Source organism: Cyprinodon tularosa, unplaced genomic scaffold, assembly GCF_016077235.1.
Source record: "Cyprinodon tularosa strain WSP-4 unplaced genomic scaffold, ASM1607723v1 ctg30, whole genome shotgun sequence".
NCBI lineage: Eukaryota > Metazoa > Chordata > Actinopteri > Cyprinodontiformes > Cyprinodontidae > Cyprinodon > Cyprinodon tularosa.
Genome location: NW_024039008.1, coordinates 7,035,395 through 7,048,018, shown reverse-complemented (window position 1 = coordinate 7,048,018; position 12,624 = coordinate 7,035,395). Strand labels below are relative to the sequence as shown.

The window sequence follows — 12,624 nt, the reverse complement described above, 5'->3', positions numbered from 1 at the left end:
GTTTCACTCGCAGATCAGTCTGGAGACTCTCCGTTAAAGAAAATTTGGCTTTGAGGCGGGTTGAGGTATGACGCAACGAGAAGCGCGACAGTTCAGTCTAAAGAACATGCCGGCTTCAGCCGATGAAACTAGCGTTAGCGTGGCTATCGAGCAAGTTTTATCGGAATTACAGAGTATTTCTTCACTGAAAGAAGAGCAAAACACTGCTCTGGAGGCTTTTCTCAGAGGAAAAGATGTTTTTGCTCTTCTCCCGACTTGTTTCGGCAAGAGTAGCCTGGCTTGTGGTTAGAGCTGGGCGATAATTCAATAACGATATATATCGATCGATAGACGTGTGGCGCAATAGAAAAAAAGAGAGTCGATAAAAGTTCGATAAATAAAAGCAGTTTTCCTTCCTTCTCATTGTAGCCTATCATGTAGGTTTATGCTAGTCACTACTTCTTCCCAACCAATCACAATCGCGGACCCAGGCATGCCATCACAAAGCGCCGCCCTCTCAAACCACAACACAGAGCACATGAAGATGTCACAGCAAGGAGAGGTGGAGGAAATTGTTCCAAAGAAGGTTTTTGTAGTTCGCCAGTTTGGCAGTATTTCGGTCATGGCAAGTCGGACAAAAAACAAACCACAGTCATCTGTAAAATGTATAGGGAACCAGTGAAAACGAAGTCTGATAACGCAACCAACTTTTTTTTAATCATCTCAGCCGCTCACACCCGCAGGAGTACGAGCTGTGTAGGCCTCGGCGTGCATCTGCTTCGTCCTCAGAGGAATCTTCGGGAATTTCGGAAAATATATATATATTTTCAGTTCTGGGCAGGTTCCCACGTAGTTCTAACAATTGAAAGAAAAATGCTGAGGGGCCAGAAACTTCAAAGTAATAACTCAGGTTAAAACAGGAATGCGGGTGGCGGCGGTCCATTTATTTATTTGTTATATTTATTTTGGTCACTTTTCTGGTCACCTTAATTTATTCTTTGTCAGTATTTAATAACATAACTCAGGTCTCTTAAGTTATTTTTCCTTAAAGCTACAGTGTGTAACTTTTAGCGACATCTAGCGGTCAGACTGCAGACTGCAGCAACATGAACATCTCCCCCCGACCGCTTCTCCCCCCAAACAGTACGGTGAGCGTTACGGGACAAAATGTCTTCCACGACGTACGCATCACCTACCTTCTCAAGTGATGAGGTTTGTTTACATAGATAATTTTACGGATAGTATTTCATTAGTCTGTGTAGGGTATAGATTTCATGTAGACTTAAGATAATAAATATACCCGTTATTTTTTCTACATCGTTTTGACATCTTGGCGATCTCGCAATCACTAGTTTGTTGGCTCTGCACTGCCGTAGCGCAAAGATGTCTGCCTCCATGGCTGCGAGACCCGCTCCTATGTAATTATAAATAACGAATTCTAAGGCAACGCAAATATTAGGGTTAAGAGGCTGAGCTCGTAGATGATGATAAATAACATAGTTATGTATAATATATTACATTTCTGACTGTATATCCCTGTAATTATTACACATTGTAGCTTTAAAACAATTCTGTTATGGTTAAAAAAGTTGGTTAAATAAAGATTTAATTGGAAGTCTGTGTTTGTGTTCTTTATTAAAATTAAATCATTTAGCAATATCATAAAAAGTCCAGGCAGAGCTGCACATAAAATATGGTTTCAAATCTTTTCAATAATTATCGATATCGATTAATATGCATTTTTTTTTATCAATAAGCTTTTTTTCTATATTGCCCAGCCCTACTTGTGGTTGTGTTTTCGTCGTCGCTCGGTTAGTACGTCATATGCTTCGTTGATCTGATTGGTTTATTTGGCCCGTCTATCACCAACATAGGCAAATCAGCTAACCAGTATTTCCCCCCTTCCCAAAATTACTTCAACGGAAGGTTTCCAGACGGCTATGCGGAGCAAATCCATTTGGCGGAGTCAGGTTAGGGACATAGATGGTCAAAAAGGGTTAATTGCGGAGAATTACAAGTACTTAGTAACTGCCTGTGAGGAAAAATTGAAATCTGATTTGAACACAGATACTAACACTAATAAGAGGAAAAAGATTTTATTTTTTTCAGTGCTGTAGCATAAATTTGGTGTCTGAAAGGTTTCTTAGACTTTTCTATTGATCCTATATTGTAGTAGGTCTTCTTGGCATCTCTATTATATGATGGTTTGGTTGTCTGTATGTTTAGTTCCAGTCAGTGTCATTTTCCTATGATGAGACCACTACTGAACATCTTATAACCTTTTAGCGATTGGACTTTTAAATCTAACTTAGCTTAGATGAGTTGGCCAGACTGGACATGTGCATTTACGTCTGTAAATTGATTTAACACACACTTGTCTGGGTGTTTACTGTATATGTTTGGCCAGGTTGCTGCTTCAACCATTATGGGAGTAATATTTGACTGTTTCATTCTTAAGCAAATAGAAAGGGAAATAATTACCATAGACGCTAAGGTTGAAGTCTTTGGACTGTTTTCCAGCTGCGTTCGTGACGCTGCACTGGTAGTGACCTTGGTCTCCAAGACGAGCAGCTTTTATCCTCAACACCTGATCTCTATTCATGACTTTCAGATTTGGATCACCAAGAAACACCAACCTAAAGAGAAATAAAACCCAGTTAGATGGAAACCTTAGTTTATGGTTATGCTTCCAGTTTAGGTTTCAAGGTTTACATACATTCATCATCACATTAAGTTTGAACTTCTATTGAAACATTTTAAATGCAAATTCATCGATGGAACAATCATAGAACATAAAAACCTTTTCTAATCAAGGATTACATACATTTATACATTCATAGTGAAATAATCAGTACAGAACTCAGTATCAGTCTGTATCTATGTGTGTGATTCAGGTATGTACTCATTTTGAATTTTAAAGAAATCCACAAATAAACTTTTTTTCCCCCTTTTTTAAACTATTACACTATAAAATAACAAATAATCTCTAATCCATTAGATGAGATAACAAATTGTACATTTAGGGGAAAAAAACACAGAACAAAACCAATTGGTGTCACATTTCTCCCTTTTTCCTCCCCTTCTCTTCTTTTAATCTTTGCAGTTATCTCCTGGTTTTCATGATTTGCTGCAAAAAGCAAGCAGCTTTAATCAAGTTTCTAAGGAACATTGTTCTAAACCAGGGGTTCCTAAACATTTTCACCTGGGACTGCAATAATAACAGTGACACAGATTAGTGACCGCCAAAAATTACATACCATTATCAAAATAACAGTATTCATTTTTTTTATTTTTATTTTATTATACTAAATGTATTTTTGATTATTAGTTGGAAGTTTCCACTCTATTATTTAATTTTATATATTTAGTTATGTGCATTTATTTGTTTCATAATATATCTTGGCCCTCTATACACCTCAGGGATGACAGCACAATAGTAGTGAAAATCATCTTGTTTCCCTTCACTTGGTATCCTGCAACCCCCTAGGAGGTCCTGACCACCATTATGGGAAAGTATACTCTATAAAAGTCAGAAGGCACTCACCTTCTGCCTTTGTACCACTGAATTGTGGGAAATGGTGAACCCTGCACCTTGCATTCGAGAAGGACTTCTTGTTTGACAATCGCAGAAACATCCTGAGGAAAACCAGATCCTACAATTGTTGGTGGGACTGAGAGAAAGAATAAGGTCATCAATTATCTTGTGTTTGTAATTAAATGTTTAACACATCTTTAGATGTTTAGAGTTGTTTTAATAAAATGGCAGTGTTAATTCATTTCAAGCTATGACAGATGCAGAAATTCTACTTAAGGACCTAATTTGTGAAGCATTCTTTTTTTAATCTAGGGAGCATAAATTAAAACAGTCAGCTTGATTTAAAAACATGCACTATGCTGGCTGTGAGGACTCCTCGCTGACTTTACTTACCAAGTACGTCCAAAACAAAGATTTTTTCTCTGCTGCCTGCGATGTTAATGGCCTCACAGCTGTAGCTGCCTGCGTCAGCTGTTTCTGCCCTCAGCAGTTTCAGGGTTTTTCCCATGTCAAGAATCTGGATGCTGTTACTGGTAACAACCTGTTAATTAACATAAATACATTAAATCAAATCCAACAGAATAACAGAAGGTTCAGGAAATGCTGTCTGACATTTACTGGGACACATACTGGTAATAGCAAGCAGATCTAAAAATCAAAAGACCAAGAGAGGGAAAAGTTTTGCAGAAGTCAAAAAAGGTTTAAAGCCAAAAATCACTTAGAAAGCAGATTGATTTGGCTTAGATTCCAAAGAAAATTACAGCTCGGTCGGCTTAGATTGTTTCCCTGCCTGACAGCAAAAGAAAAGAACAAAAACATCTAAAAGCAGGCAGTATTGCAACTGTTTATTTTGATTGCTGTTTAATTTAATATTTTGAATACAACAGTCGAATGCACCTTGCATGGTCTAATTAGAGCATAAGTTTATATGAGTGTTGATGAACCAATTAGAAAACAAATTTTTTTTTTGTACACTATCATCAGTTCTATAACTGTTATTTCATCCTTTTCTGAAAATGTTTCAGCACATATCCAATAATCTGTCAATTCTGTCAGCTCACCAGAGAAATATGTTTTTGGAGTACTGATGTTGCTTGCAGCACATTTCAAGTCAGATGCAAATCCATGACCCACCCTTCGTTCTCCTGGGTTTTTGAAGTTTTTTGTTTGTTCATTTGAATTATGATAGTGTTTATATAATCTCTTCATAATGAGTTTAAGGCTTGAATTGTAGAAGCTAAAACCGCAATCCTCCCTCCTGGATCAGTTATGCTTTTCACTGTCAGTACTCCTGTTTTTGAGTCTGTGTTTTCTGTGTTTGTCTCCCTTCATCCACCAGGAGGCACCTGGTTATGGTCCGCCTCCTCACATACCTGCTGATGGTTTCCTCGTTAAACATGTTCTTAAGCTGCTGACTGCCACTACTTCGACGCCAGAGTGTTTACCAGTTTAGGGTACTCTAGCCAAGCTGAGTTTGCTGAGTCAAGCTGAGTTTTTTGTCAACCTGAGTTTAACTTTGTTTTGTTTTTGCCTCTTAGCAGGAAGTCATCCTGCAAACTGGATTTTCCGGACCTTCTCTCCCTGGAAGGATCAACTGAGCTTCAAACTAAGCTGGGGTTCAAACAGGAGGTTTGGATCCACTTTCCCCAAGAGATCGTTTGAGCTTCTCACTGAGAAAGGGATTATTCTCCACTGCTACTCGTTCAAGTACTGCAGGAAATCTGAGTGGCAGTCAGTTTCTCCGTTCACCAACTATCAACCGCATTCTGGGTAAAACCTGTTCCGCCCTCCACCGAATCAGACAAACACTAGAACCACGGCACACTGACAGGAGTCAAGGATTCAACAACTTCTCTGGAAACGTGAGTCAGCAACCAAAACCTCTTCTCCAAGTTTCACGAGTCAAATTCCCCACTGAGCCTGAACTAACCGCTGTGTCTTCCTCTCACTTTACAGTTCCGGTTGAGCTGTGTTCAGAGCAACACTTCTTCCCCCGTTTTACTTCTTCAATAAAACCCGTTAAACCTTTTCCCTGGTCTCTCTGTTCGGTTGTCTGCATTATTGGGTCAGAACTTTGTAACATCATGACATTCACTTTTCACAGAGATGACTTCCTTCACCCCTCTTTCAACGCATCACTCCTCTCTTTCCAAAATCCGAACATTTTGGTCGCCACAGATGTGTCCATGGATCTTGAGTTGTAGGTCTAAAGCTGAATCCTGCCCAGAGCTGCTGGCTCTCCTGTGTTGTGCTATGTGATCGTGTAGTTGTTGCGTTTCTCCAATATAAGAGTCCGGACAGTCCTCGTTGCACTGGACCACATGAACAAGCCACTCAGCTTTGGTTTGGGTGCTCTGTCTTTAGGATGAACTAGTTTTTGTCTGAATGTGTTGTTGGGTTTGAAATTCACTGGTATGTTAAAGGAAATGTTCATGAGTTCCTTAGAAACTCCTGTCAGTATGAAATTACAATGATAATGATAAGTCTAGTTGTTCTGTGAAGATCTTAGAGAAGTAGCAAAACCTTAGTGAGCCAACAGCCCGGCCTTTCAACCGGACATTTGCACAAAAGCAACAAGAAAAAAGATATATTGAGAAAAGAAAACTATTTGGAATGCATGCACTTACAGGAGTGCCGTCTTTATACCAGGTGATGACAGGTTTTGGACTTCCCGTGACATCACACTCCAAGTCGACTGGCTCGTTTAGGATTACTGATGTGTTGCTTGGTCTGTCCCCATCACGGAAATCCGGTGGTACTGTAGTGGAATGATATAAAATGATACGTGCACTAGAAACATTCAGAGGACTACATCACTGTACAAGTTGTTTCGCTGTAGTCTGAACTCTTATGTCTCTAATTCAGGGAACAGTTCAATCACCGTTAACTTTGAGCTGGTACTTTTTCTCAGTGGACCCAGCATCATTAGCTGCAGTGCAGACATACTCTCCGTCATCCAGAGGCGAAACAGCAGCAAGTATCAGCAGAGTACCATCATCCAGGATAGACACTCCAGGCTCATTGCCTGTCAGTTCTTGACCATTACGCAACCAACTGATGACTGGCTTAGGTAGACCTGAGACATAATAGAAGATAGTTCAATTATCATTTATTCTTTATAAAAGTAAAATCTGCAAGTTAATATGGAGTGCTTCATTCTTCTTTTTCAGGTTCTCTGAGACCAAGAATGAACTTTGAAGTTATCAGGCATTTTTAAGCAACACAGAAAAACATAAGAGGGGATGGTAGAGCACCTTTGGCAGGGCAGGGGAATGCAATGCGTTGGTTCAAAACCCTTTCCTGCAGGGGGCTGTTGAAAGGGGGTTCTGCAACCTCGACAACAGGAGGCGCTGAAAGGAATCAAATAAGCATTTTACAAAGGCATTAACAATTTTAAACAGTAATAAAAATACAGTAAAGCTTAATTCTCTTTCTGTTTCCTCATATTTCCTATTGATGGCAGATTATAGTCAAGCACTTTTAAATTTCTACGCAGTTAATGGAAACAAAGTGGTAGCAACAATGCATTTTGGCATCTAGACATGTTGACGATGGTTGCTGAAATTCATACAGTTTTGGACAAGATTCTTAGATACCTCTAGAAGGGCACTGCTGAACGTCTCAAACAAGAACATTATAAACGTTTTAATTAACACAATGAACTACACTGGTTTTCACAGCAATCCAATCTTAGTCATATAGAGCACATTCTGTCAAGATGTGCAGCCAACAAATCTACAGAAACTATGACTATGAGGTCAGTATAGACCAGGATCTCTGGGAAACATAATAAACATCTTTTGAACACAAAATGGGGTCCAGTCTAGCCAAGTCTAGTCAAGAAGAGTGACCAGGGACTGTAATCTAAAGTAAATAAACCAACCTTGAACTTGAACCTTAACTTGAGCCTGGTCCTGGCCGGCAGTGTTAGTGGCTGTGCATGTGTAGATTCCTTCATCCTCACGCTTGATATCCGAAAGTGTCAGACTTCCATCACGTGACACAGGATAACTTTTGTTATTTTTGGTCCAGCTGAGAGTAGGCTCTGGGACCCCTGACACCATGCAACCCAGCTCTACTTTATGGCCAACCTGCACCTTTATCACCTTTGGACCTGGGTGGATTTTAGGAGGAACTGCAGGAGAGAAAACGGAGTCAAAGAAACACAAAGGCTCCTGGTTGTCTACCAAAACAACATGTTATATATGGAATAGTAAAACATTACTGAACAGTAATGATGATTGTTTGTCACAGTCTTGGTTCTGTTATGCTTTCTTTTGAGTATTCAGTTTAACTTTTCTCCATATTTTCTAGTTTTATTGGTTTAATTTTTATTTTGTTGTGTTTTCTGGTTATATTTCAGTTCTTAGGTTTTTATTTGTTGCCCTCTTGTGTTGGTCTCCTTTTTCCCTAGCTGCTCCCAATCTGCTCGTTAGTCCTCTCTTTGTTCAGTTAGCCATAAATACTCTCCTTGTGCAGTTGCTCAGTGCTGGTTCCTCGTCTAACTTCGTCCAACTCCGTCTTACTTCGTCTTACCCGGGATCCTCCTGATTGTTTTCCCCTGATGTCTCCATGGTTCTTGTTTGTGTTTAATTTTTACGTTGGATTTTTGGATTCATGTTTTTGCTACCGGGGATCACTCATTAAATCTACAAGAAACTCACCTCTACCTCCCTGCCTCTGCAATTGGGTCCTCAAACTTCAACCAAACCCTGTCAGTGTTGATGTAAATTTCTAACAACTTCCGAGCAGGACCAGCAACATAGGTCACTATGTTCCAACTGGATGGTTTTTGACATTTTACAAGACAAACAGGAAATGTCATTTTGAGGTGATCCAGTTAAAGCGACTTCAAGTACTGTACAAAATTAGCATTTTCATTAGAAACAAATATTGCTTTAATGAATACACATTCCGCTACAGTCCAATAGCATCATAACAAAATAGAAAAGAAGCACTCTTAGAAGCAACTTAGAATTTGTGGTTTATAAATCCAAAGGGCGGTGAACCCAATAGGGAACACCATGTCACATCACCATTTTGATCAAAGTGGCTGAAAGGGTACAAATATGTCAGCCTTAAGTGTTTCAGCTGAATCTGAAAACATGTTGTTAGTGGGGAGCCCTTCATCCGTTCCAATTGGCATGTTTTCGAAACAAAATCAAGGCTTTGTTGGGCTACTTTATAAAAAGTCAAACTCAACACTATTCCTGACATTTTGAATTGAAAAATCTTCCTGGATGAGAAGCGAGACATCTTCCAACTTGGAAACAGAGTACAGTGGATTGTTTTTAAATTTTCATTTTTTGGAACATCTTCACTTAGCTCCCATTTTCTACAATGTTCTTTTAAAATACTCACAGTTTCTTGTACTGGTATTGTTTGGTGGAATACTTCTTTACTCCTTAAAAAGGTCTTTCAATATTTTTTGGGACACTTTGAGGTAGCCAGTTTTTGTGTTATTTCCGTAAGTCATAATTTCACCCAATATTACTTTTTTCTTTTTTCTTGGACAGATAATATAATACAAAAACAGCTGACAACTTCAAGCCATCAATTTCATTAGAACATCTTACAGCTGAGAGCGACAAGGACTGTATGCAAGTTGGGTCCTTTGAATAAAAGGTCATGGTTACCGACCAGAAAAAGATCAAAGCCCCACAAAAGTGTCGAGATAATGGCAGAGCACTGATTTATGGTTTGGGACTCTGGGCAAGCACATTGGCTGCCCTTGTGCCTCTGAACTCACGCTTATAGCTTTTGCAGGGGTGACCACATTGGCTGTGTCTTCATGATGGTTTGTATTCCTTCATTTTACAGGTAAGTTGAGACGGGTCACAGGTGGAGGCATCGTAGCTGTGGTAAGTTGGGGTAAGTATTTCATTGTTTAGACTGACTGGCTTGCTGGGAAACACTAGCTGAACTTGTGGGTCTTGGCCAATATTGGCATCATGAGTTCTTTGATTGGTCTACGCTTGCACTACTACTTCATGCCATATTGCTGGAATCCCCCTCACACTCTGCAGTTGTTTGTTTAGGGTTAATGTGGGTACATCATCCCCCTCTTTCTTTGTGGTCACCTTGTGACTTTAATGTCTCACTACTTCTGCCTCAAGTTCTGTCGAAACTTTCTATTAACATTGCACTGTAAGAAAAAAAGGCACAATAGTTGTACTAAGTGTCTAACTTTAAATTACATTTTTCCTGTTCTAGCATCAAACACATTTTTATAAAGGCTTAAACTATCATGTATATTTGAAAACAGTTAAAGTATGAAGCATAACATACCTAAAACACTCAGCTCTATGGACAACGTCACGTTACCAGCGAGGTTTGAAGCAACACAAACATAGAGTCCACTGTCTGAAGCTCTGGTCTCCAGGATCTTCATCGATCCAGATGGAAGCTGCAGATGCCTGGGAAAAGGAAACAACACCAGTACGTCAAATTGCAAAACTGAATTATGCTCTAACAACTAGGACTGCAAACTCCCAAATAATGTGAAAAGCAAACTCAGTAGAGCACCAATTGTTTCCACACAATGATTTAGGCTATTTGGACTCAAAACTACGGAAGCTGAGAGCGGTCATGTCCCTCAGATGCTTTTTCACTGTGGTTTTCTCAAAAAAATAAGCTAATTTTTCTCATTATCTAAATATAAAAAAGCTGTTTTCTCATTATAATAAGATGAGTGGTGTGTGTTAAAACTGATTACATCCTTCAATACAACAACAGTGTTAGGAATCCAGTTTGTGTGGGTTGTGTTTTTGTTTGTTTTTCCTCCACTACCAGGTGGCGCCTGGTTCTCGTTGGCCTTCTCACACACCTGCGGATGGTTGCCCCATTACCGGATGACTCTTATACTGCTGACTGCCACTACCTTGATGCCAGAGTGTTTGCCAGTTTTGGGTACTCTAGCCAAGCTGAGTTTTGCTGAGTCAAACTGAGTTTTCGTCAACCTGAGTGCTAACCTTGTTGTTTTTGTCTTTGCCTCTCGGCAGGAAGTCATCCTGCAAACTGGATGTTTTGGACCTTCTCCCCCTGGAAGGATTCTCTGAGCGTCAAACTGAGCTGGGGATTCAAACTGGTAGTTTGGATCTACTTTTCCCCATGGATTGTTTGGGCTTCTCTCTGAGCAGGGAATTCATATCCACAAGAAACCGTTCAAGTACCGCAGGAAATCTTAGTGGCAGTCATCTCCTTAGTTCCTCAAGGAAACACCTCAACCTGGGTAAACCATGTCCGCCCTCCAAGGAGCAAGTCTATTACTGGAACAACCCACACCTACTGGATTCAGAGAAAGACACCTTTTCTGGAAAGGTGAGTCCTGTTGCCTTCATTCCCTTTTGCAAATCGAAGCTCAAATTTCCCACTGAGCCTGAACTAACCACAGAAACTTCCCCTTCACTTTTAAGTCCCGGTTCGCCAGTGTTCAGAGCAGCACTGGACCCATCTCTACTAGTTCTCAATAAACCTGTTAAACCTTCCCCTGATCTCTCTGTTTGGTTTTCTGCATGTGGGTCAGATCTTTGGATAAAATCATGACAAACAGTGGAAGAGGATTTATCAGTCATGGCAGCCTATGTGTCATTCTGTAAATAATCCTGTGTTTAATGATTTGCTTCAACTTCTGTTTCATAAGCAATTAGACCTATGCCTCCGGCGCCCTTGTTTTCTGAACAGCTCCGCGTTACGCCAGTAACAGGTATAAGATGTTATTAACCCCTAAAATGTGTCCAGATTGAAGATCTTTATTCAAAATCATTCAGATTTGTTTTTACTGTATTATTCAATGCAATCCAATCATCCACCACGAGCTGACAATGAGTGAAAAGAAATAGGAAACAAAAAAAATGATTATTTGCCATGATTATTGGCCAGCCTCATTCATTACTCATACAGGTTAATCATGTTGTTATCTCGAGAAATTAAAAACTGTTCTCTCGTAAAACAATTAATCGTTTAACCGTAATGTTATCTCGAAAAGGCAAAGAAAAAAAAAAGTTGACCTCGACCACTCTCGGCTTCCGTACCAAACAAAAACACCTATAATAAATATACGTTTTACTGTAATTTCAGCTATTTTGGCAGATCACAGATTAAATGTAGGATTGCTTTACCAACTTAGACTCAAACTTTACCCTCAAGTCAAGTCAGACAGACAGAGACAAAGCAATTAAATTGAAATAAAATGGATATAATTAAAACTACTTATTTATACAGAATGAATAAAGGACAAGCAAAAATGATTTATTACCTTAATTTCCTTCCATGTAATTATGGAAATATTTAATGATGCAGAAACGTTGTTTGCATCATCTGCTTTTTAAAACAACTTTGAGAGCCGGGAGAACAGTAGTTGCAGATGTTTTTGCTGTTTTTTGTCTTACATGGGGGTTTTCAAACATCAAGTCTTTCTTTGTCCTATTTTGGTTTCTCAAAGCTGCATAGGTTTTCAGTGTGACGGGTCTGGACTGCAGACTTTTTCGCCTCTGGATTCTTTCTCTACACAGACATGCTGTCTTAATACTTACAGAATCAGGTTTGGCGCTGTCACTCTGAAATAAGCAAGACCTTAGTGTGTGAAAGGATTCAGGCTTCCCTTGGAAGAGCTTTAACTTATGTTTGAGTGTAAGGATCAACAAACTGACAAATTACTTATTCATGTGGATTCTGTTGTTTCCAACGAGTGAAATAAAACAAAAACAAAGGACTTCAGTTCCCCGTGTGTGTTAAATATTTGTGGAATGTTACCTTGAGGAAAATGGGGAAATGAGCTGTTTTTCTTTTGCCCAGCTGATAGAAGGTGGTGGAACACTGTGAACGTCACATGGTAAAGTGATATCCTCCCCCTTGATCACTGACATCCTCACAGGGTCTCGTAAACCTCCAGCAACACCACCCCGGGGTCTTGGTCGCACTAGGAAAGAGACCAGAGACAAACTTGCAAGTGATTCAAATATTTGAAATATCTTCTGCTTAAAAACAAAACTCAGTTCAATTCAGTTTATTTATATGAGTCCAATTCAAAACACATGTCCTGTCTTTTAAACGCATAGCCGGATTTTACTGTTTGTAATCAGAATAAGATGGCTGATCCGACTAAAGGA

The 12,624-nt window shown here is 39.5% G+C and overlaps 1 protein-coding gene across 1 annotated transcript in view; it reads right to left on the bottom strand.

The window, feature by feature from the left end:
• hmcn1 (hemicentin 1) overlaps window positions 1–12,624 on the bottom strand; it is a 170,964-nt gene that overhangs the window by 95,169 nt on the left and 63,171 nt on the right. The window contains exons 22-30 of the mRNA XM_038291733.1: window positions 12,269–12,434; window positions 9,803–9,930; window positions 7,398–7,649; window positions 6,769–6,864; window positions 6,396–6,590; window positions 6,142–6,272; window positions 3,908–4,055; window positions 3,524–3,650; window positions 2,461–2,615 (exon numbers count right to left, since the gene is read on the bottom strand). Of these exons, the coding sequence (XP_038147661.1) occupies window positions 2,461–2,615; window positions 3,524–3,650; window positions 3,908–4,055; window positions 6,142–6,272; window positions 6,396–6,590; window positions 6,769–6,864; window positions 7,398–7,649; window positions 9,803–9,930; window positions 12,269–12,434 (1,398 nt within the window). The remainder of the gene's footprint in view (window positions 1–2,460; window positions 2,616–3,523; window positions 3,651–3,907; window positions 4,056–6,141; window positions 6,273–6,395; window positions 6,591–6,768; window positions 6,865–7,397; window positions 7,650–9,802; window positions 9,931–12,268; window positions 12,435–12,624) is intronic.